The sequence below is a fragment of a genome, unplaced genomic scaffold, assembly GCF_019419815.1.
Source record: "Pyrus x bretschneideri cultivar Hongxiangsu unplaced genomic scaffold, Pyrus_bretschneideri_v1 Contig25, whole genome shotgun sequence".
Taxonomy (NCBI): Eukaryota; Viridiplantae; Streptophyta; class Magnoliopsida; order Rosales; family Rosaceae; genus Pyrus; species Pyrus x bretschneideri.
The window spans coordinates 615,400-640,383 of NW_025999557.1; the positions used below are offsets into that span (position 1 = coordinate 615,400).

A 24,984-nucleotide genomic window follows, 5' to 3' on the forward strand; every position below is an offset into this window, starting at 1 on the left:
GCTTGAAGCACATTCAAAGTTTAGTGCCATGGGCTTTCAGGCAATTTTGCTCATGACCTCAAGATTGCGTCGGATAGCCCGAAATGTGACTTCTTGTGGAGAGCGAAGGCGGTAGGAGGTACCACAATGTACAAAATCAAAGAACGGGATTAGAATAGCTTGCCTAAAGCCTAGCTGCCTGCTGCAGAAGTTTGGATGATAAACTTCCAGCCCACGTTCATAGCGGTCGCTCCTTACTTCTTAGGCCAGATCTCTTGGTTGGATGTAGCTAATAAATTTCTCCTTACAAAAAGAGCTAGCGTCCTCCCTGAAGGCATTTTGAAAAGCTTGGTTGGAGAACCAATGATATCTTCTTAATACTGAAGCTCCTTACTCCAAGTCTGCTCGAGTCCTGCAAACTCTGAAGAAGCAGAGGTAGATGAATGTAGAATGATTAGTGGGAGAGGCTTCGGCTAGAATGCAGGCAGGAGCTACTTCTTCCGGGAACTCCAGGTTGAGTGCTTGAAGTTTGGGGAAGTACCATTGTAGCCATAACTGGACCATCTAGGTTGGCTTATTGAGGTTGGTTTCGAAGGGAGCGCCTCGGGTTATCTCATAATGAAGAAGATAAAGGTGAGCAAGGAGAAAAAGGCTCGTGGCCACGTCATCAAAATTGTGCAGAGCTTCCACCAAAAGGATCTACTCAACTTTTACTCCCTTGGACTTATTGGGGAAGACATGCTTGTTGAGCCAATACAACAAGAAGTACATGTGTTCTTGGTCTTTGTTGGGGTTAGAGGAGGAAGGGCCAAAATTCTTCTTAACAAACAAGATAAAACCCGTGAAGGAAGTCTCATAACTCTTGAAAGTATAAGAGTTGTAGTCCAGCTGAGTTATGGGATTAGAGGTGCTCGAGCTCTTAACAATTGGGCAGGAAGGAGAAGACCAGCCGTAAGTGACATCTACGACTCTGTCCTAAGACTTGAGCCATTTCGAGGATAGTTAGGGACATGGAACCCATCCTGAAATCGAAGGTATTGGTGCTCGAATTCCAGAAAATGAGAGCCGTAGTCAGCAGTTTAGGCTTGTCAATTACAGTAGTCTTGGATAACATAATTAGCTTGTATATGTTGTTGTTCATCCATTTCTGCTTGAAGGTAGGCTCGAGCTTGTTTATCTATTGCATCCAGCTTTCATCCTTCATCAAAGGAAAGCCGCGACGGTGGTTCGACCACTTGGTTGCTGAAATGCCAGCCTCAGCCAAAAATGGGTTCGTGGTGAACCAATTCGCCTTGGGCATGTTGCTTTCCATGGCAATATGGATCTTGGAGGTCCATACAGGTCCCAAGGAGTGCATTCTTCCTTCTTAAAAAAAAAAGTGAGGTCTGAAGGCCAGCCCGTGGGTGATAAAGGCCGTTGAGCAAACGATGCATAGTGGCAATCCCCTGACCAGTCTCGCTGGAAGAATGAGTTCGAGCAACTTTGGGTGCCATTAGATGATTTTAGGAAAGATAGAAGAAATTCGAAGGTAGAAAGCATAAAAGAGCAGAGAATAAGAGAGTACTGAGAAAGTTGGAAAATCTGGGAATTTCTGGAAATTCGAAGGTTCGAGATTGCTATGGTACTTGCCCGAGTCTCTTTGTTTGTTCTCTAAATTAGTAGATCTACTGCTTAATGCACTTTTCAACATATATTCAAGTCATTTCCACTTGTTTTGCTATTTTGAGAACCATATTTACATTTGGATCTGGTTAGCTTAATGGGTATGTCTTCATGAAGAGTGATTTGGGACCAAACAAAAGACTTAAGGGGCTATGGACTCCCTCCATTTGAACATACAAGATCATGAACTAAAAGTCCTTGTTTACAAGGCAAGAAAAAGAACTTAATAAAGACTTAACCCATCTGTGACAATCATTTGATAACAAGAAGTTTGAGTAATTTGGAGCGCAAGTAATCAACTTAAAACACACTTGTTCTACATCTGCTATATTGAGATAGCAGTGGCACGCCTAGCACTTAGTTAGTTTTGATTGGGAGCCTCAATGCCTACACCTAAGGTCCCACAAAGACACCTTTTAGAACTAACTTTGTTCTCTTCTTGTAGCATCTCAACAAGCAAGAGCCCGACTACACATCTAAAGTGCCAATCCCTTGAGAAGCTGTGCTGAGGTCCAAAGAGCCTTCTCTAGAGAAATCTTTGCCCAAACACACATATTAATTAACCCAACTCATTTGAAGTCGCCACCACCAAAACATATTCATATTGTTCGGTTTAGTAGTAGATCGATCGTGCCCATATTCGAGGTTGTATTAATTAATAATGGTAAACTCACATTTGCTAGCTTCATGCATATTTCGTATCATTGAATTTGATCACCGACAAAATCACCGACATGTTACGCTGAAAAAATAGAAGATCGCACAACTAGTTGTGATCACATGTATTTGCTCTATCATGTCTCAAAAAACGTCATTCCCTTACCGTACACTGTCTTTCCGTACTTCATAGGACGTGGGAAAACGCGTTTTGCAAATACTAATTTTGTAAAGTAAATACATATATATACGATACCATGCATGCATTAATGCTAATTTTCATTTTATTTTAATTTAGTCACCGACGATCCTGTTTTGATCAGTCTATAAAATACTAAATGGAAGCCTGCTTCTTCAAGAAAGTGAAAGAACTTGAGAGTTTGTCTGGTAACAAGTATAGAAAAATCGATCCGGGGGTTTAATTTACAGAGAAATTATAATGGTGCCTCTTTTCTGGCATCTTTTCTTGTTCGTTTGTATAGTTTTGGAGGGCATTATCCTCACCAATGTTGAAGCCGATGGATGGCTTAGTGGTCATGCAACTTTCTACGGGACCAACCAAGACCCAGCCACCCTTGGTAACTAACTTTTATTTTGATGAGAAAATAATGTTCCTTAACTTGTGTAACTTTACTACTTATTTCTTTATTATTTTTCCAAAGTTGTTTGTTGACGCTTTAAAAAAGTGATCATGCACTCCTCCATGAATGTTCTCTTTCATGCTTTCACAAATGAGGAGTGCAATATAACTTTTCAAGTGTGCCAATAATATGTTTTCTTATTAATTTCTAATTATGTATTCTAAAAATGTCATTCTGCCTCACATCTTTTCTTTTATATCCGTTTATATACCTAATATGTTATAGGACTGTCAATAACAAAGGCGTAAATTTTAGCGCACGTTATAATTTTTTTTTTTATTAACTTTTGTGTACTTGACATATGCTCGAATTGGTTGTTATGGGCGCCACCATTTTTCTTTTGTTTGTGCAATATGTGGTGACCATCACTTAAAATTTTCAATTAAAACTGAACATTAATAACATTGTCAATGATTGCTGGTCTAGTGACATGCAATCTTCCTTCACTTCATTGTAAGAGATTTTGATTCAAATCTCATATGTTATAGTTCTAAGTTTTAAAGAAACGATCTTAAGAACAATATTGTTGATTTACATCATGTGTACGTAGGTGGTGCTTGTGGTTACGATAATACCATCCATTCGGGGTTTGGAGTGAACACAGCTGCCGTGAGTAGCACACTTTTCAGAGGAGGTGAGGCGTGTGGGGCTTGTTACCAAGTAATGTGCAACTACAACACAGATCCAAAGTGGTGCCTTCGAGGTCGATCTGTGACGGTTTCCGCCACCAATTTCTGCCCCCCAAACAACAACGGAGGGTGGTGCAATTTTCCCCACCAACACTTTGACATGTCCATGCCTGCTTTTCTTCGCATTGCCCGACAAGGCAATGAAGGCATAGTTCCTGTCATTTACAGAAGGTAGCAACAATATTATATGGCTAAAATACATTATTACACAACATAACAATTCACGAGTTTATAGTCAGTGCCCATTCAAAAGTCCTAATATAGTAAATCCCAACATGCATGCACTATCTTTCCGGCCCGAACATATACTTGAGGTCTAATAAAGAAAATTTTATATATATGAAAAAGGAGACTCGAACTTGTGTAGTCTTAATTGTTGAATTATAATCTAATTTAATTTACATTATTGATCGATGTGTTGAATTGATATATTATGAAATCTGCTATTGGTAGTCCAAAAATGTTATTATACTGTACTTCTCTTTTATCAAAGCATAAGAGAGAAAATATACATGAATTAACGCATGATGACATTTTTAGACTATTAATAATTGCTCCCTATGTTATACATAATTAACTTTCAAGTAATTTTTGGTGTGACGGTAGTCTGAAACATTATAACAAACCTTGATCATCCTCTTTGCAATTAATGTGTTTATGGACTAAAGAGTGTCCTGCAAAAGAAGAGGCGGAGTCCGATTCACCTTGAAGGGACAGTCGAGCTTCAACATGGTGATGATCTCCAACGTCGGCGGAAGCGGGGACGTGAAGGCTGCATGGATTAGGGGGTCGAGGATGAGAAGAGGAACGTGGCTGGCCATGCACAGGAATTGGGGTGCAAATTGGCAAAGCAGCGTTGACCTTCGAAACCAGAGACTCTCTTTTAAGCTCACACTGGTTGATGGAAGAGCACTTGTATTTTCTAATGTGGTTCCTTCCACTTGGGGATTTGGACAAACATTTTCATCCCGCAACCAGTTCTGAACTTACGTACGACTAACTAATTCATCAAAACAAGTTGGGAAACATTATTGTATTTGTATGTTTATTCAACCATATTAATAAATATATTATTACAATTACATTTCTTCTTTTGAATTTTTATGTACAAAGTTGCAACATCAATGTTCACCTGGTTGTGGTTCACTATTTTACCATACAAATGTCATAAAATCGTATCCTATAAGTTGAATTTATATATGGAAAACAATAAACAATAGATATTTAGAGTTATCACATTCCATTTTAGCCTAAATACGGTAGTTATTATGACAATCATGACTTATCTGTTATGCATGAATCTGAACCATATCACTTCGTCGAATGTCTTTGAAATATGAATGCAGTGTATGGATCCTACTTAAAACTGGCCACCAAACCTCTTAATTTTCAAAAAGACAACATTCTATAAGGGGCATTGCCAAAAATAAAAATTCTAAAAATTGTTGTATTGTTGTTACTTCGATCCATTAGGCTTACTACCTTGCCCACAATTATTTGATCCCCTACAAAGTAAGTGCTAAAAAATTTCATGGTTGTTTGTTCAATGCTAGAACAAATTAGTGGAGGGACTTACGAAAAAATGAAACATTGTTTTTAACAAGAAAAATTTTAAATTATATACAACAAAACTTGGGCTCTATTCAGTTTGGAATCTGCCGTATGACTTTGTTGCGAAATATACATATTCCACTTTTAAAAGAGAAAGTCTTAAGTACAGCAGCAAACGCAAAAAATTATCTACCTCTCAATTAGTTTGCATTTGTAAATTCATTTTCAAGTTTTGTGGATGCAGATATGCGCTAAACAACATAACAAGTCTAAGATTTGGGAATAAGGATTGGATGTGATTAAGTTTGTTTGATAATAGTTGCATCTAGTTGTGTTGGTGGTAAGTCTTTTGAGTTTAGCGACACCTGTTGTTTTTTATTCATAATTTGCTTGTGTTTTTGTGACAAGGTACAAACTTTAAAGAAATCCTTAAACCAAAAATTAAGACTCAATAGAAAAAATCAAGGCCAACTTCGCTAATCTAATAGCTATCATATTGACAGATTTGTATGTGTGACAAGTAGGAGAAGAAACAAAAGAACCCGACCATATAATTCCAAAGCTAAAAGAACTTCAATTATGACAACTAGAAATTGAATTGGTTCATAACTCGATACATGGGGATAACGCACAAAACTGCAACATAACTAATTAAGGAACACTCTTTGAATACAAATGATGACTATCGAGTACTATATGAGATGGATCTAATTAAGTTGGTGGTAATTGCTGAAAATTTATTGACACTTAATGTAAAAATTAAATATTTATTTAAATTGGTACGGAAAAATCAACACTAAAGTATAATATGACCTTCATTAGTGAATAGAAACTTAGGTAAGTTTAGGAGAGAGAAGACTAGAAGAAAAGATCAATTTTTGGATGAAAAATTCAATTTTTATCATCTATTTGTACCATTATTTATACTATTTCCCTAAATGTAGAACATTTTTTTTTTCTAATTGATACAAGTGATATTAATGAGGATCCTCTCCGGATCCTCCTTGTGAGGATCTTGGGAATCCTCAAATCATATCGGTTCATGCGGTTATAAATTATTTTAAATATTTTTTTATTTAAAATTAAACATGAACAACGAAAACTGACTACATGATATACGATGAATGGATACGATTTGAGGATCTTCGGGATCCTCACAAAGAGAATTCGGAGAGGATCCTCATTCCAAGTGATATTAGAGAACAAGAAAATAAAACGCAAACGTTGACTCTTCATTGGGAACTTCTTTCACATAAAATTTATACGCCTTAGTTGGATGAGCACCATGTTGAACTGATCCACTCGGAGCACTTGTGCTCCCAGTGGGGAATCGAATGGGGTAGGGCTTGGACAACTAGCACTCACAGTAAAGGGATTGTTCTGTCCAAGAAGATGAGTTGCTCTCAAACGTAAAACTATTTAACCAAGTCAAGACCTGTAAAGGCTTGAATCTTTTCTCAAAACTTGTTGCTTCTTCCAGTTTCCTTTTTCTTGTATTGGACCTCATATGCCCCGCATGGCACTCCAGATTGCAAGCGTTTTGCCACACTCCGAAGCACTTACGCTCGCTCTCGAGTTGGGCCGGTGGTGATACCATTTTTATTGTTGTTGCTGTCTTCTTGTTATTGTTGCTGTCTTTTGCTGTTGTTGTCTTCTGCTGTTGTTGCTGTCTTTTGTTATTATTGTTGTTGTTGTCGTCGTCATTGTGGTGTTGCTCTCCTTAGCAGCAGGACGAGGGCTGATGATGATCTTCAGCTTGGTTGGTAGCAGTTGTTGGCCTTCTTCCAAAATTTATATTGGATGAGATCAATGATGGAAGTCTAAATCCAGTACTAGTCCTAGACACGACATGATTAGGACTAGTATTTGGAAGATGATTGGTTAGCGATGAACTTTGTGGACTGCTTAGGGTTGGTGGTTGAAATGTTAAAGGATTCTGATTTAGTGGTGTTGTATGGAAATAATGGGCGGGTTGATGGTACTTGAATTGGATTCGATGGATTTTGAGTTCCCCCTCCCAAGTGTTGAGGCAGCCCACGACCATCGAATATTCCAAAACCTGGAAAATGAGATGTGGTTGAAATATCGTTGTGGGGAGCACTGGTCTATATGGATAGGCCAGTACACCCCGACGTACATTTTTATTGATCGATGGTATCTCCGAAAGACACATTTTTGCTGGCATGATCTCACTGCAAGTCGATTGACGAGGCTAGCAGCTGGTTGTTGGTATTGAGTCCGTCGAGCATAGATGAGAGGGTTGTCATGGTACTAGTACTGAATGGGGGATGGCTAAGTGGAGATTGGTAAGGAGTTGGGTGAAAGAGACCTGAAAGAATGCGACTATGAAAGCATTAGCTACTAGCTATATGTGAGTATGACAGTATTGTGTGGCTAATGGTTTGTCCTATGAAGGTTTATATAGACTTGTGACGGGCCGTATAGTTTTTTCACGGGTCACGTGAACGTAAAATAACGCTCAAATGCATGAAGGAAAATCTGGTTATATTTTATAACTTAAGGTAATTTTTACCCTAGAGGAAATAGCTTTTGGCACAGCTCAAATGCATGTATGCGAATTTCATCTTCTTTGTGATGTTACCATCTATGCCCATATTTTTCACCGTAATTGGCAGATAAATATCCAAATAATAGATATTTCAACATTGAGCTTGTTTTGGCAAAAGCAGTTTGCATTCTTGGTAATGTTACCATCTATGCACAAATTTTATTGTCTTTTTCGTGATTATTGAAGTACATGTAAAGTAGTGACCAGTTAATAAGTTATATATAACGGTACTAACTACTTGTTGGAACTCATTTTACAGAGTTGTCTTATGATCCGAAGCGTTTTTTTTTTTTTTTTAGAACATCATTCAGAGATAACATTTGAAAAAAAAACGGTAGTCACACCACAAACCATATGACCATTCAGTTGTTCTTTTGAAATTTTTTACCTATACAAGATATTTGTATTCATAATTTGATTATCGTTGCATGACTAAATGTGTAGCTTGATATAGAATGTGGATATATACGAAGCGATTTTAGTTACTTTAAAAAAAAAAAAAAATTTACTGTCATAGAGAGAGGGAGAAAATTCGAAACTATTACAATAATTTAGGAAGAAGGGATTTTGAACTCGTGATGCATGAATAAAAATCCAATACTTTGTCTACTAACATATTGGACCACGCCATTTTTAGTTACATTCCATTTGAGGCTAGATACGATAACTATTACGACAATCATATGTACCTAGACATTATTTCAATTAATAAAAAAACCATTTCAATTACATTCCATTCGAGACTAGATACGATAATTATTACGGCTACCATGAAATTGTCCATTTTTTTTAAGAGTGCTACTAGACCCACTACAGTGTTTTATTTCCTCACCCACACTATAATCCCACCCACCACAAAAAGTTAAAAACTTAAAATGTTATCTTCCCACCAACTATTATTCCTAAAATAACCTTTATATTGAAATTCTTTTTATTTTTAGTTGTATTGAGTAAAACAAAATCTACAAAGACACGATTCAATTGATTAAGATGCAGGAGGATCACATCTATACAATACATTTTACACAATTCCAAGCGTCTTCTCCATCCTCCAGCACACCACTCACCCCGAGAACACCGTGTTCCACTTCATTTGCGCCTGCCATAACAATCGGTATGTGGATTGTGGACAGACAAGCCTTTATCTTAGTTTTCAAGGCTATTTGCTGGTACTGACAACAAAAACAAACAGATCAAACTAAAATAGGCAAAGGTACTGGGGACTTTATTTTTTGAAGATTTAGAGAGGTGGGTTGTTCTAGAAGATGGGGAAGAACGAATCTGTCAACCTAGACAGCAGGGATTTTTCTGTTCTTTGGTCTTAGATGTCATTTTACAAGAGAGTAAATTTGGTATTAATTTTTATTTATTTATTAAAAGGTGGGTGGGGAAATAAGACAATGGAATGAGTTTATCACCACTCTCTAAACAATAAAAATGAGAATTGCTATTAACATTCCAAAAATCTCATTTTGCACTCCAAACTTTCTATAATTAGAAAGAAAAATACGAGTGTAGAATGAGATTTTTATAATGCTAATAGTAGTTCCCATAAAAATACAACGTACCTATGCACTTCAATTACATTCCAAATACATTGTTTCAATTTGACAGCCTAATCTTGCTCGTCAAAATGAACCAAGAACATGATATATCTAGACATCAAAACCCTGACATATTCTTCGACATGAGTTGAAACTCTCAATACAAAGAGACACCAACCCGACATTGGCGGAGGAAAAGAACTAGCACTCACACGTTTTGACTCAAATTGCACGTTTACGTGGGCGTATAACTCCTTCAATCAATGTTTCTTACAGAATTACATGAACACATTGTTCTTAATGTCGAAACATTCCCAATGGAACACTGAACTGAACCAAAGAACATATGGACTATTAAGTTAGACAATTCAATAAAAGTTTCATCATGAATTTGATTCTAATTCTCCAACAATTGACACCTAACCAAATACTCAGTATTTAAGATCACTTACCCTTTCGGATGAATGTTGGTTGCAGCTGGGAGCACCTCCAGTACCATGTTTAGCTCTTTGTTGTGACCGAATGTGTCAATGATGAAGGCTGAGGTTATTTGTTGTGCATGAAAACCCCTTCCAAATTCACTTGAGAAAAGTATTAACTACACAAGATGTTTACATTATACAAGCAGCGTAAAACCAGGGAGAAAACTTCTATTTTCTCCAATACTCTACCTAGCTATGCATGCTGTTCAGTTCCATACTCTCAGTCCGCCACCATTTCCCTCTGTTTTTTGGGGAAATGAAGGATGTTGGAAACTTGATCTACAATCGTTTAGCAATGAAATGTTTGTTTTTTACACGAGCAGTGCAGTTTCTGCAATTGTTTTACAATATTTACTTATGCAGCATTGTTATTAAGAACAATTGAATTAAATCTTTGGGGAAGAAGAACTATTACCTAAAACCGATTACTACCAAGATACTAAGTCTTGGCTCTTCTTTTCTATAATTCCCTGTAACGGGAGATTTTTCCAAGCACCAGACCAGGTATACAAGCGATACTCCACATGTCATAATACAAGTGGAGGAAATGATACATGTTTCTGTGTCCCTCAACTTATTTTATGACACGTGGAGTACCCACTTGAATACCGGGTACTTCGAATACTTTCTCTCCCATTACCATCAAATCAATAACATTGCTTAAACAATTACTATGCTGTCGACTAGCCTTGGTATCTCTTTACCTATGAATTTAGAGGTAACCGGACGGTTATTTATGATCACTTTGTGTGCAATATACATACTGATGATATTGTCTTCAAAGGTGAAGGAATAAGTTATTTTCCAATACATTTACTTTGTTCGTAAGCCTATATTACGCATTTTGATACTGTTATGTATCACTAGTATTTCCAGAGACTAACTGAGATTATCTATTAGTCTTTATCAATTTTACTCAGATATCTGCTCAACAACATGCTAAATGTAAGAGTTGCATTAAAATTCAAGTTCTACTTTTACAAAATAGTATAGATGAGGGAAACTGAAAAGTACCCATAAAAAGCCCTCATGTTGTTTCAGCATTGCGTCTGTCTTAACCTATCAATTTCCTCATCGGCCTCTATTTGATCTTCTTTCATGCTCTGTAATAGCCCTTCTACTTCTTTCCCGCTTCTGATGTATGCCTTCATTAAGGTATGGTACATTTCACTATTTACTGGAATCACAGTCTTTATTAAGGTCACAAAAGCTTCTACATGTTCAATGTCTCCGTTATCTCCAATCCAATTCAATACATTTGAAACCAAACCAGATTTCGGATTCCATCCTGTGTTATTTGCCCGTACATGCAGAGCTTCCATCATGCACTCAAAAGCCTTCTGCATCTTCTGCTTGTCCACATACCCTGCAGCAAGAATAGACCAGCTATTTGGGATTGGAGTCTTGCCTCTTTTGACAATGTCTCGAAGAGTTTCTTCCGCTTGTTCAACCAATCCCTTTTGACAATATCCGATCAGGAGGACATTTGGCACTCGAAAATCATAACAGTGACAAGATGATTCCCACTCCTCTAGCAATTTTTTAGTTTCTTCAAGCTCACCAAGCTTCACAAGAGAACCAAGCATGGTTATATAGTCCCGGTTGATTTGCTTTTTGCACTTGGCTTTTTCGAGGTTCCACAACCTCATCATATGATCTTTATATCCAAGGCTTGCATAAAGAGTAATCAGATGGTTGTATCCAAGTGCATCTTTATTCACCTTCTCTTCACTCTTTCCCAGGTAGACCAACGCTTTGTCGGGCAGACCTGCTTTTATGTATAAATTGGCTACCATAGCATAGGTAATCCAATCCATGGAGATGAGTGGTTGGCTCTCCATTTCTTCCAAAACTTTCTCCACGCCACTTAGATCAGACCTCGCCCCATAAGAGCTCATGCAAATCCTGTAGCTAAAAGTGTCAGGAGAAACACCCTTCTCCTTCATCTCAAACATCACATCAGGGATTTTCTTGGGCTGGCCTGTACGCGTATATAGGCACATAATGTCATTGTATGTGAGAGTGGAAACATAGCCCAACTCTCCCATCTTCTGCATATGAGAAATAGACTTATCGACCAGGCCTTCTCTGACAAAACAATTTAGAAGTGCACCATAAACTTTGTCACTTTTTTCCTCATCGCTCAAGCTATTAAAGCGGCTCTCTGCAGCAACCAGACCGTGAACGTGACCAATGAGATCAAGCTGCACTGCGCAATCACCGGGTAAAAATTGGCACGAATCTTTACTACTCATCCATTCAGAAACCTGCACAACAACAAATGCAAGGCAGAAGTTGGAGTTACATACCACCTGAAAACTGTGGACAATATTAAATCTGCTTTATTGATCCTAAATTTCAAGGGAAAAAGAACACATATTTCGAATATCGAAACCTGAGCAATGAATTCTGTCAATTAGTCTCAACAAATACGAAAAAACAAAAGTAATACTCGTTTTGTGTCTGTAGTATTCAACATTTCTTTCACATCTCTCTTTCTCAGAAACCAAACAGGGCATTGGAGGTAAAACAATCATGCAATTGAAATTAATAAGCTCTTTCAAGTAAATTATAGGAAACCCAACAAAAAAACACAAGGAAAACAACCCCAAAAAGTTTCCTTTCATGCATTTTCTGAGCAACCAAAAGGGGAGCAGGGACCTTGCTCCTGGAATCGACTCACATCAAGGGCGTGCCGGAACCGCTTTCGGGCTCGCAGGTCTCGGACGATGCGGTGGAGCTCAAAGTAATTGACTTTCCGGCCCTGTTGAACCCACTCGTCGAGGACTGGGGCTACGCTGAGAGAAGGGTCACCCAGAGGACTGATTCTGGAGTAGAGGTTTCTTGTACTGGCAGTGTGCCTTAATCTGGAGAAATATTTTGTTGGGGTTGAATTTGAAGAGAGGCTTTGGTGCCTTTTCAGGAGTCTGAAGACTGCAGAAGCCATGGGAGGAACAAGTGAAGTGATGGAAAGGAATTTGGGGGGTTTAAGCGGGGGATGGAGATGGCAGTGGAAGTGTCGAGTTGTCAGTGCGGCATACCCATCCTTTGTCTCAACGCACCCAATTCTCAAAATTTCCAAAGTGCAAAATATATAGAGTTTTTATTTCAAATGGTCAATTATTTTAGTTCTTCACTTTCAAAATCACTTAATGTCGTTTTTGGCATCCATAAGCGTATATTAATTTGGTCATTTTATTTAGATTTCGTCAATTATTATGTTTGTTTGTATGAGAGGGACACACAAAATAACAGTTTTTATTGCAAATGATTCCTGACATTAATCCAACTCTTTATTTTAGTCCTTGAGTTTCAAAAATCGATAATTTAGTCTCTTATTTTCACTACCGCATATTAATTTAATCATTTTATTAAAATTGTCAATATTTTTTTATTAGTATGCTAATATAGTCTCAATAATCCAATCTTCAATTTTTTATTTATTTTATCAAACAATAAATTTATTAGATTAGAAAGCTGATAGATTTGTTTTTCTATTTGTTTACGATAATTTGAAGAGTAAAAATTGTTAATCAAAGCGTGCCCACTGGATTTTAACTTAGAGTGGGCTGCAGATCCGTAAATTGGGCCTGTAAGCCCATGTAAATCTCATCACTCATCAGAAGAAAACATAGAAACGTAACAACTGTATTAGCTCTCCACCTCCGTCATCATCTAAATTCGCTTCCTTCCCTCTCTCTCCCTGAACAGCAAAATGGGTAAAGATCGAAACGGCAGCGTTTCAGAGAAACGAAGCAGGAGCTCCGAGAAAGAGGAGAGACGAAGCAGAAGCTCCGAGAAAGAGGAAGAAACCGAAAGAAAATCCGAGAAAGCGCCACAAATTTCGGATTCCGAGACCGACGAAGACAGGAAGCGCAGTAAATCTAGGAGAAAAGGGCGGGAAATCTCGGAGTCCGACGGTGAAAAGCACGTGAAAGGAAGGAGGAGGAAGTCGCGGAGGCGGTACAGTAGCGAGGAGTATACGGATTCGGAGTCCGAGTCGGAATCGGAGGAGAGCGGCTCGGATTCGGAGTCGGAGAGTGATAGTGGTAGCGAGAGCGACGGCGACAGGAGACGGAAGAGGAGGAAAAGGAGAGAGAAAGATGATGATAGAGAAAGGAAGAGGAGGAAGAGAGAGAAGGAGAGGAAGAGGAGGAGGAGAGAGAAAGAGGAAGAGATGAAGAAGAAGAAGGAGAAGAGAAAGAAGAAGAGGAAGGAGAAGAAGGAGAAAGGAAAGGTAGGAGCGGTGACGAATTCGTGGGGGAAGTATGGGATCATCAGAGAAACTGACATGTGGTATGTTTGCTGAATTTTATACTGTTTTAGGGTTTTAAGTTTCTGTTTGGCTGCTGAGAAAATGTAGGAAAAAGAAGTTTACTTCTTCCACTTGAATTTGATGATTACTGTTGTGTATAGGAACAAACGACCAGAGTTCACAGCATGGTTACAGGAAGTAAAACAGGTAATTCCTTTTCCAACTATTTTACCATCCCATGAAACCATTAATTTGCAGAGTGGTTTATTTCAGTCATAAAGTTTCTAAGATTGTAGAGTTTACCTTTTGATTTGTATGTGTTTCGAAGCCGTGTGTTGATCCGTTTCCAAATTGCAGTCATCGATATGATAGTTCTAATGGTAATTGTGTTATCTTTCATTAGGTGAACCTGGAACATCTGGCAAATTGGGAAGAGAAGCAAATGTTCAAACAGTAAGTGGGTGTGTGGATGTGCGGATGCATTTAGTTTATTTTCTCCGAAAGCATCTATATAATGGCGATAACAGGAATTTGCTAGGTATTTTCCTTCGAACTTTTGTATCTTACAATCTGAGTAGAAATTTGTTTTGCATTTTAATAGGTTCATGGAAGATCACAATACAGCTACCTTCCCTTCGAAAAAGTAAGCTTCTATTCTATTGGCTTGGTCATTTCAATTTATTTGTCCAAAAAGAAAAAGTTACAAAGGTTTGTTCCTGCTGTTGTGGTGCTCACCTTTTAGGTAGAAATTTTATCTTAATGTGCTTAAACACCTGAATTACGCTAGGCCTAATGAAATGATATGCTATTTTATATAGATCAGTCTCGATATTTTTGAACCTGCGGTTGTGGTATAGACACTTTTCTCTTAGGATTTAGAGGAGAATGCAATGTGTGTTTGATTTAATTTTAGTTAAATATCCTTCTTGATTTGCCTGATTCTTTCAAGTGTTATCATAAATGTGTGATTGATCATAGTTTATAACCAATATACTAGACAGCCATTGTGTTGCCAGATTTTGAATCAATATGCGTGATTAGGTTTACTTGTGTCTGAATGTGCGATTTTGGCTCACAATTTGGCAGCAGAACATGCCAGTTTTGTGTTAATTAGAGATGGAAACAATGGGGGGATATTATCTGAAATTAAAAAGAATTGTGTGCTTTTAATTTTACACGCGTAACCTTTTCTCTGTTGGTTGTAAGGGTTCGTAAGGGTGAGAATGATTGTACATTCTCACTTTTTCTGGTTTTTTTTTACTTGTTAGATTCATCTTCAAGTAATATCACAGAATGACAAGTAATTACTTTAACCTTTGTGGTTGCAGGTACTACAGCCTTGATAATTATTACAGGAATAAGATGGAAAAGGAAATTAAAAGAGGTTTTAAGAAGGTTGCGCCAACAGAACGTATTGTATTCAACGATGAGGAACAGAAAAGGTATTGTTTTTATTGCTATCTGATTTCATTTTATGGACTAGTTTTGGCAACATTCAGTTTTAGTACATTCATATGATTTCCATTGATAGCTAACGTGTCAACCACTCACTCCACATTTTGTCTAATAACTATACTATGTACAATGAGAAAAAATTATATTTCACCTGGCTGTACTTATTTAATAGTATTTTGGAGACAAAAGGAAATAATGTTCGGGCAACTTTCTATATAGAGGATAGGAGAAACATAATACCATTTTGGATCTGTTAAACCATTTACATTCTTGGGTTTGGCTAATAATATTATATTTTATTATATATTGCTATTCAGACAAGAAATGATGCAAGTGCGTGAAAAGCAAAAGGAAGAAGAAGTAGAGGCTCTGAAGCGCTCTATGCAGAGTGGACTGGTACATTTCTGTTTCATTACTTATGAAAACGTTCAATTTGTTTATTGTACATAAACTCCGTCTGAAGTCAAAGTTGCACTTTGTCATCCTTTGATTCCATTAAAATTTCCAGGCACAAGCAATGAAAGAACAAGCTCAACTCCGAGAAGAGATGGCTTACCAGTACAAGATTGGAAACATGGAGGTGAGGATAAGTAACTGAGCTGTCTTGGTGTAATTCTTAAAAGTCATTTCTGGATTTTTGTTTACAGTATTACCCCTCTTATTTTCAGGCTGCCGCTGCTATTCAGAGAAGGTTGGACCCTGATGCTCCTGTGTGAAAAAGGTTCAGTGTAATTCTAGCATTTAATTCCGTTATTCCCCTAGTTTAAGAATCTTAAGTGCATACGGATTCATAGTTAGACTGAACAACTAAGGGTAGCCTTCTGTATCTGTTGTCCACTTTAGCCTCATTGTCATACATTCTAGGCTGTAATATTTCTTGTCGTTCGTTCTCCTCACCGGTTTAGCCATTTTTGCAGATGCATAGAAAAGGCTGTATTTTGTGACTGATTTCGTAGCAAATTGATTGATCATGAATCTAGAACACTCCTGTGCTTGGTTTTGCACTAAGTCTTCCCCGTTAACTCCAAGTACTACATATCTAGTCTCTTTCAAAGTCTTCCTAGGTGTTCCTCTGCCCCTTTTGTCTTGAGCCTTTGTCTCTTAGTCGCATATTCTAACCAGAACATATGTAGGTCTTCGGTTCATGTGTCCAAACAATCTTAGCCGATCTCTCATCTTATCTTCAATTGCCACTCATAACCTCGTTCTTAATCCTATCATTTCTCATGTGCCCATACATCTAACGAACATTCTTATCTCCGCTACCCTCATTTTTTGCATGTGTTGTTATGACCACCCAACATTCCGTGCTCTAAAACATTATTGACTTTATTACCGTCCTATAGAACTTTCCCTTGAGTTTTAGTGAAATGCAATGAACCATCCTATAGAACTTTCCCTTGAGTTTTAGTGGAATGCAACAAATGCAGAACGCATAACATGCTTGATGTGCTCATTCACTTCATTCATCCAGCTTGTATTTTGCGGCTGAGATAATAAAATTACAATTTTGATCTCCTATATGGCTAGGGCTGTAAAAGACTCGGATCCAAACTTGGTGCAAGCTCGAGCTGTTTCAAGCCGATTTACAGCCTTATATGTAACAGACTCGGAATTTGAGGAGTCGACAGATGAGCATGAATTTGAAAGATAATTGAACTTCAAATTTTCATTTTTTTTAAAGTTTAAATTATCTCCGCTAAACATGCTTCTGAAGCTCTTGGATATTCCAACGCTTCTCTGAGCCTCATCTCTAGTGTTGCTTTTTCTTGGACATGGATTGTAATTTTATGCGTGCAGAAAAAATGAGCTCCAAACGCGTAAGGAAAGGAAACTTCAACCCGAAATTTCTCGACCAGAGCTGCGTGTGCAATTTCTTCTACGTTGTCCAGTCTCGTAGAAATGGCTGACAGCCTTGACATGCAAAACATTCAAAAGTAACGAACATCGATAGTTACTAAATACCACATAAAAAGGGCCTTACGCCTTGTGAGGGTAAGCCTTGGCGTAATGGAAATGTTGTTCTTTTATAATCGAAAGGTCACAGGTTTGAGGTTTAGGCACATACTTTAAATCAAATAGGTTTAGGCTCTTACACGCTGTTTAGTAAGAGTGCGAGCCTTGACGGGAAGGTTGCACATTAGTAGCGGAAAGGTCACGGATATGAGGTTTACTCTCTTACATTAAATCAAATGGTAAATAGAACGTAATTATGACTAAATTTTGGTAATTTGGAGCTGGCAAGAGACTATTTTCGTAACTCAATTAACTCATACGAATATGAATAATATACCGTGATCTGCAGAAGGTTTTCCGATACGAATCTTCACATAATCAAGAACTTCAAATTCGCAGCGATTTTATACTTGGCCAAGAAACCATCGCAGAGCTCGAGGTTTTTATGGTTCGGGGCAAATCAACCACAAAGCTGCAACTCGATATCGCCATTAATATTATGCACCAGACATTCAATCTTTAACTCTTGAGTGTATTAGATTTCACCTTTAAACAACTTCCCTTTTCTGTTCAATATGTCGCCCTCTATGAACAAATCTTCAAGCACACGGCAGATGTGGAAAAAGCTTCTTCTTAAAACTAATATCATCTTCTCTACAAAACTTTATCCAGAGAACCTTGAGGCTCGGAAACCACATTTTATCCGGAGGAAAATCCAGCCGTAAGTTCCCATTTTGGTTTAATACGAGAAACGAAGTGCTGACATACAAAATTTGAGCAAATTCAATCGGGTTTTGTGTGTAAAAAATACCGATCTCTACCGCAACTGTAGTGGATGTGCATGCGCTAAGCAGCCAAGAATTTATGCAATTCAGATTGTTAGGGTTGGGGACTTGGAGCAACAGAATGCAAGTTTTCGTATGCATGGAAAGTTGATGAGGCGGAGCACGTTGATAACGAAGGTGGCAAATAGGGAAGCGTAGGTCATCAAGCTTTAGTTTTGTGAAGGAAGCAAAAGTTGCTATCTTTCAAATACTCTATCACCTCGGGATGTGTAATTGGCAAGAATGTGAGAATATGGCAGCAAATATCCTCCGGTAATCTCTGGTGATCATGTCTTCTTCTTCTAACTGGATGAAAAATTTGAGTTCTTACCCAATAGGAATCATGGAAAATACTTTAGGGTTCCTTCCTCAATAGGAACTGCGGCTTTAAAACTTGGTTAGCAAGTAATTACCTTTTAAGGGACTTTTAGTTTGATTCGTTTGTTGCCTGAATGAAGCTAGAATTTGCTCTGCTTACATGTTCCCTATATTCGTAATCCTCTATGTGTGATTGTTTGTTAGATTACTCCTAATTAATTCGTAATCCTTTATGTGATTGTAGCCTGTATTATAGGAATATAATTATCAATTGTAATCAGTGTAGGATTCCTACCTAAATAGGAGTTAATGTAAATATTGCAATATTTTCCACACGTTAGGAGTCATAATTCTGTCATAGTTAATCTAGAATCCTCTCCGTGATTGAAGGCGTATTATAGGAATTTAATTTCCAGTTGTAATTAGTGCAGCATTCCAATCTAAATAGGGATTAATATCGCCCTATATATATTGTAATACATTAACCCAAGAAGCCATAATTCTACAGTTTCTAGCTCAACCGTTGCAAAACTCATATAAATTGAGTCTTGTGCCAATAGTGCACACAAATACAAGCTATTAGTCATACATTAAGAACAATGCTCATGGGCCATTTTAAACATGAAGTTATTCATCCTCTGTTAGCTCCTCGTTAACATGGTAGAGCTAAACTCCAAAGCCAACGCTGAAAGGAACCGCATTCACCCCGGAGTCCTCGACCCATGCAAAAGACCGGGAGGGCCACATCTTGGTTGTAACGGTGACGTCAAAAGTCCACCCCAACCCGGGAACCCCTATAACCACGGTTGCTCAAAGATTTATCGGTGTCGCGGTGGTTATGATAAAGGTTCATACTCACAAGGGTTAATGACGATAAAGAAGCTGAGTTAGGTGGATGAAGATTGAGGGAAAACATTTATATATTTATGTTGCAACTATTACCTACTTTGTTTCTATTCTATAGTGAGAATAAGGGTGATAATCTTTTAGGGTATATTACTATTATGTGTATCATATAACAAAATATTGATCAAAGTATTTTAATTTTTTACATTGCCAGTAATATTTTTACTTATAAATTATTTATTAGGCTAATATCTAATTACTTAGTCCAATTGTGCATTCTCTTTTTAGAAAAAAATACACTAAGTATACTTTCAATACTTAATTATATATTGAGACAACACTTTTTAAACATTTTAAGAAAGGACATTTTTTTAAACCCGCGTAAGATGATGTCATGTCCGATTTTCCGTTAGAAACGGAGTTACGTATTTTATTAAATAGCAATCGGCGGTGATTCGAATAATTCAAATTATATTTTTGTTTCTCTGCTGTTTTTCTCTCTCTCTGAAGTTTATCTGTTCCGATTTATATTTCGTCATCTCCCTCAATTATCTCTCGCCATAATTTGTATTGGAATCATTCAAGTTTTCTTTGAAGGTAAGTGTTTCTTTCAAGTTTATCTCTCTGAATTTATATGTTCCAATTTAGATTTTCAAAGTGTTGTGTGTTTTTTAATTTATTTCTGTTTAGATTTTGAAAGAGTGTCTGATTTTTCAGTTTTTTATTGGTCGCATTGAGTTTTTTTGGATTGTTCTTGTTTTTTGCAGTCACGGTTTTTTAGTTTTGAAGATTTTGATTCGGTTTGACCTCATTTGATCAAGTGTTTGGCAAAGGTGATTTTTAGTTGTGATGTTTTTGTTTTTCATTAAAGTTCCTTTTGGTTTTTGCAGTATAGTTATCATATATATTTATTAGAATTAGAATGTATTACGAGTTAGTTTAGTATTTGACGAAAGTTATTAATATTTATGCAGCATCAGTTCATAGAATCGTGCAGAATCAGTTGACATAAGTTTTTGAAATGGGTGGGGGAGGTTGGGGGGGGGGACCCCCCACATAAACATTTAATAATTTTCAGCGAAATACTTGTGCATCATCAGTGTGCAGCATCAGTCTTATATAAACAATAATGTTCAACGTAATACTTGTGCAATATCAGCTCATAGAATGTCATTCCATGGTCAATAAGCAAACATAAGCAATAAAAGGCAACACTAAATATGAAAATAAGATAAATCCCTGGTCAATAAAAGCATATTTGATAGTTCATGAAAAGGGACCAAACATGTTCCTCATTTTGTAGCAATTCATTCACCAAGTTAGAGTACCTCCTTAAACAATCTCTCAAAATTATTGTACGATGATCCTCCAACATCAGTAGCTTCAATAGCTTTTTTCATCCATTCCTTTGCCTTTTCCCTCTTCTTTATCCCTCCTTCTCCTTCCATCATTTCCTTAACAAGTGCTTCTATTTCGTCGCGCTTCACATCGGGGCTCACCTCCATTCCAATCTCCCACGTTGTGCATGAGTACCGACAATTCGTTTGTTGCTCTGCAAAGAAAGGCCAGCAAATTACAGGCACACCGTGAGATATACTTTCAATGGTAGAATTCCAACCACTATGTGTTAGGAAAACCCCAACAGATGGATGAGCTAACACTTGGTCTTGTGCACACCAACCTGCAATATAACCCCTATCCTTAATCTCCTCAAAAAATTCATCAGGTAAAATTGGTGAGTCACCCTTTACCACGTCAGCCCTAACTATCCATAAAAATGGTTGTTTACTATTTGCCAGCCCCCATGCAAACTCGATTAAATGTTGGTCTGTCATCATCGTTATGCTGCCATAATTTACATACACAACTGTATTGGGTTTCTTTTTATCAAGCCATTCCGAACATTTTGCGTCTTCTTTCCATAAGCTTGAGTTAAGTGACTTGCTTTCGGGGAAATGCCTGCCCAGCAAATTAAGGGGGCCAAAGGTGTAAATGTTGGGAAACATTGTCGATATTACCTCTAACACTTCGTGTTCAAATTCGTCAAATGTGTTGAAGAGGATTGCAGAAGAGTTCAAACAGCTTCGTGCCTCGGATCCCAAGTAATTAAACAATATGTCGCTAAGATCAGTAACTCTAATGAAACTCGGGATGTCCTTGAGTCGAACATTTTTCATGCCTGGGATCCAATCAATTGGTGTATCAAGTGTGCCATCATGCATGAAATTCTCATCTGAAATCCATGGAAGGTGAAGCACGTGTGATGATATTTAATTATGCTCATGGTTATAAGAGTAAATTTCAAGATCTCAAATATCTACTTTATTTTGTAGTTGATAAAAAAAATGAGATATCATATTTTTACAGGTGCATGGTGCAAAATCCCTTGATAATTTATTCAACATTTACTTCAACTCAGTCAAGACTAACTCTTACAAAATGGAGACTGATTTTATTAAAACCAAGTGACCACTACAAATAGATTAATCTTCCCCAATAACATAGAAGAAATTTTTTCTAAATAAAAAAAATTAATAGAAAAGTCTAATTCCATTTAACACATCCAAAAGATCAAAATGCAAATTTCTCGCTCTTTCACATCTTTAATTACAAATGCTAGTAGTGGAACAAAATATACTTCGATGTGATGTTGGACTAGATCCAATGACACTGGAAAGACTAAAGAGTCCAAACTGGGTTATCTTATCATTTGGACATGCTGGAGTGCTGAGAGGGTAAGAGGGGAACAATGGAAAGACTAAAGGGTCAAATATGTCATGATAATTTATGTAAACAAAGGAACATATACTTGGAAGGGATGTGCATGATTTAATTCAAGTGTGTCATGATAATTTATGCATACAAAAATGTTCATATACATAATAAAGAAACTGATTAATTATATATGTGACCAAAGCGTAAAAAACAAAATCATCCAGAAATTAAAGAAGTACCTTTGAACGGAATCATGCCACGTTTGACGAGTTCGTTGTATTGCAAGTACCCCATGAAGCCACAAGCAGAGGCAGTCCATAACACAACCTCCGGAATGCCTAATTCTCTAGCAACTTTGCACCCAAAGGTCATGACACCATCTGCAACTATGCAAGTAACTTGTGGCACTTGAGATGAGGAATTGATCTTAGCCACTAGCTCTTTAAATGGACCAAAACAAGTTTTCTTAATGGAGTCACATAAAGCTGGAATATCTTGAGTCCCATCCTTATCTGAAGGAGGCAACCCATCCGGTATGGTCTCGAACACAAAGTCTGGTATACCTTTAACGGAGTCGGGACCGTTTGACCGGATTAAACGGTTGTGGTTGAACTCGGTGTTGACAAAGGTTATGTGGAAGCCCCTTGAATGAAGAAGCTTGGCTAACTGCATCATGGGGTTAACATGGCCTTGTGCTGGGTATGGGACAAAAACTGCATGCCCTTTTTTGGTTGCTTGTTCTACTGAACTCATCATCTCTCTTTCGTATTTGCCAGAAACTTGGAAAGAGCTCATTAGTTTTGAAGTCTTTAGTCTTTGTGTAGTGAAAGCTAACTTGACCTTGTGCTATTTATAGAAAATGCGGGGCAACCTTCTTTGAAAGAACTCAATTCAGTGTTTTTTTTTTTTTTTTTTTTCTCTCTTTTCATTTTATAGTATTCAAATTAAAAAAAAAATGATAAATACATGCATTTTTTTTTCCATCTTACACACCCTTCAATTTGATAGCTATAAATAAAAAAAAGCGCGTAAAAAGAATGATGATAAACCCACTTTACTGTTTTATTAATTCACCCTATTTTTTAATAAAAAATTTAGAGATGTTGGGTTCAGATTATCTCTTCATCATCCCTTCAGTTGAATTGAGAGATGTCGGATCAGATTATCTTGAAAAATGCACCGAAAATTGTGGAGAACGTGAATTTGATAATTGAACAAACTTTGATTGGAAAGGACCCAACATGGCATATTCTCAACTTGGAAAAAAAAATGAAACCAAAATGATGAGGAGTGAGAGAATCCGCTTTGGCTCTTCTCTAATCACACTAGTGGTCCCTTTCTTCCCTACCCTTTATTCTCTCCCTGGACTTTTCTCTACCTCTGTGTCACTTCTTTCTTCCTCCATCTATAACACCACCATTTCATTTATGTTCATGTCCTCTCTCTCTCTCTCTCTCTCTCTCCCCCTCTCAAATTTCACACTCGTTTTCGAAGGTGTCTAATCATTTGATTTTAGATTTTTGCAAGTGCAAGCAGAGGAGGAAGGGAGGATGAAGGGATATATTATAGCATATATATATATATATATATTAAAGGTTATTTTAGGAATAATAGTGGGTAGGAAAATAACATTTTAATTTTTCACCTTTCTGAGGTGGGTGAGATTATAATGTGAGTGGAAATATAAAACATTGAGTGGGTCTAGTCAGCTTCTTTTTCAAATGTCATAACAAGAAACTTTTGACAAATGTCTAATTTTTGCTGGAAATTATTTTATTCACACACCTTTCTATTTGTTTAATTATCCAAAAAAGAGTCTGTTAGACATGTTGCTTGCGGGAGAGTTTTTTGGAATTGGCATGGTTGATTTCTTGGTCGTTCTTGCGTGCTTGGATGACTTTGTCCCTCTTTGGTGGAATATGGTTCTTTTCATGTTTGTACCTCCTTGGCCTCTTAATTTGTACACACTTGTTAAAAGTTGCTTGGTAACTATTTTCTGTTTTAATTTTATATGAAACTTTGGAACGAATTTTTTCTTTTAAAGGTAAAATTGTCAAATTGAGGGTTATAGAATGAAATGGCATGTGCTTTGGTGAATTTTGAGATGGTTGGTCGTGAGGCTAGTTTCAGGGTTTGAATGCTCGAATCGGATCCATTGTCATTGCAAGATTCGAGCGACCGTGTCCATATCGGAAGCCCCAATATACAAGGTTTTGATATGGAAGTGCGGTGCATGTTTTGTTGCGTATGATTGATTAATATATGAGAAAGAAGAGAGAGAAACAATAAAAATAAAAACTAAAGGACGTGAATGTAGAGATTTAAAATTTGACATGATTTTAAAATTAGTAAAATGAAGACTTAAAATGGCTACGAAACAAGTTTCCTTTTAGCACAAGGGAAATTCAAAATAAAAAACTAAAAACAAAAAGATTATTAAAAGGTTGCCACTCATAGTACGGTCTGGTGGTATTCTTCCTCATTTTGAAGTGAGAGGTCTTAGGTTCAAATCTCGTGAATAACGAATTCAATACCAAATTAGGTTGCTCATAGTATGACTTAACTAAACTCCGTCTTCTCTTAGTGTAAAAATATCGATGTACTAATAAAAAGATTATCAAACGTTTGGATAGCTATATCAGGAGTAACTAACAGTCCTAAGGTCAAAACTCATCTCTACTTTTCTCTTATGTACTAATTAAAAATGCTTAGAAATTAAGAACTCCATTCATCTCATCTTCTTGTCTTCTCGTCTTGTCTTCTGGTCTTCTCGTCTTCCTATTCGCATAAGCCAAGTTTGGGACCAGCTCATCAATATTCATACCCTTATTGGCATATCGC

General features: G+C 37.2%; 4 protein-coding genes across 10 annotated transcripts; 2 read left to right on the top strand and 2 right to left on the bottom strand.

Annotated features, from left to right (window-relative positions):
* The first annotated feature begins 2,675 nt into the window (after window positions 1–2,675).
* LOC125478472 (expansin-A12-like) lies at window positions 2,676–4,710 on the top strand. The gene is made up of 3 exons (XM_048586650.1): window positions 2,676–2,876; window positions 3,490–3,799; window positions 4,297–4,710. The coding sequence occupies exons 1-3, from the start codon at window positions 2,738–2,740 to the stop codon at window positions 4,610–4,612; spliced, it is 765 nt and encodes a 254-aa protein (XP_048442607.1). The 5' UTR covers window positions 2,676–2,737; the 3' UTR covers window positions 4,613–4,710.
* A 4,000-nt stretch (window positions 4,711–8,710) lies between these two features.
* On the bottom strand, window positions 8,711–12,837 carry LOC125478634 (pentatricopeptide repeat-containing protein At4g21705, mitochondrial-like). Of its 5 annotated transcripts, none has more exons than XR_007259430.1 (4): window positions 12,458–12,837; window positions 10,789–12,041; window positions 9,745–9,890; window positions 8,711–8,920 (listed from the first exon to the last, which is right to left on the bottom strand). XR_007259430.1 is itself a non-coding variant. In XM_048587003.1 (3 exons), exons 1-2 carry the CDS (start codon window positions 12,719–12,721, stop codon window positions 10,812–10,814), a joined length of 1,494 nt encoding a protein of 497 aa, XP_048442960.1. In that variant the 5' UTR covers window positions 12,722–12,837; the 3' UTR covers window positions 9,520–9,890; window positions 10,789–10,811. The 5 variants fall into 5 exon arrangements, 3 of the variants coding, with proteins under 3 accessions (XP_048442960.1, XP_048442962.1, XP_048442961.1); XR_007259431.1 differs by lacking the exon at window positions 8,711–8,920 and adding an exon at window positions 9,520–9,622; XM_048587003.1 differs by lacking the exon at window positions 8,711–8,920 and having other exon boundaries at window positions 9,520–9,890.
* Window positions 12,838–13,413: 576 nt separating this feature from the next.
* Window positions 13,414–17,043, top strand: LOC125478616 (RNA-binding protein 25-like). Of its 2 annotated transcripts, XM_048586965.1 has the most exons (9): window positions 13,414–14,070; window positions 14,191–14,236; window positions 14,433–14,482; window positions 14,631–14,672; window positions 15,358–15,471; window positions 15,802–15,880; window positions 15,993–16,064; window positions 16,153–16,205; window positions 17,015–17,043. In XM_048586965.1, the coding sequence occupies exons 1-8, from the start codon at window positions 13,490–13,492 to the stop codon at window positions 16,198–16,200; spliced, it is 1,032 nt and encodes a 343-aa protein (XP_048442922.1). In that variant the 5' UTR covers window positions 13,414–13,489; the 3' UTR covers window positions 16,201–16,205; window positions 17,015–17,043. The 2 variants fall into 2 exon arrangements, with proteins under 2 accessions (XP_048442922.1, XP_048442921.1); XM_048586964.1 differs by lacking the exon at window positions 17,015–17,043 and having other exon boundaries at window positions 13,415–14,070; window positions 16,153–16,459.
* Window positions 17,044–20,450: 3,407 nt separating this feature from the next.
* On the bottom strand, window positions 20,451–22,992 carry LOC125478513 (linamarin synthase 2-like). Of its 2 annotated transcripts, XM_048586708.1 has the most exons (3): window positions 22,383–22,992; window positions 21,110–21,661; window positions 20,451–20,980 (listed from the first exon to the last, which is right to left on the bottom strand). In XM_048586708.1, exons 1-3 carry the CDS (start codon window positions 22,936–22,938, stop codon window positions 20,748–20,750), a joined length of 1,341 nt encoding a protein of 446 aa, XP_048442665.1. In that variant the 5' UTR covers window positions 22,939–22,992; the 3' UTR covers window positions 20,451–20,747. The 2 variants fall into 2 exon arrangements, with proteins under 2 accessions (XP_048442665.1, XP_048442664.1); XM_048586707.1 differs by having other exon boundaries at window positions 20,451–21,661; window positions 22,383–22,991.
* Window positions 22,993–24,984: the final 1,992 nt, after the last annotated feature.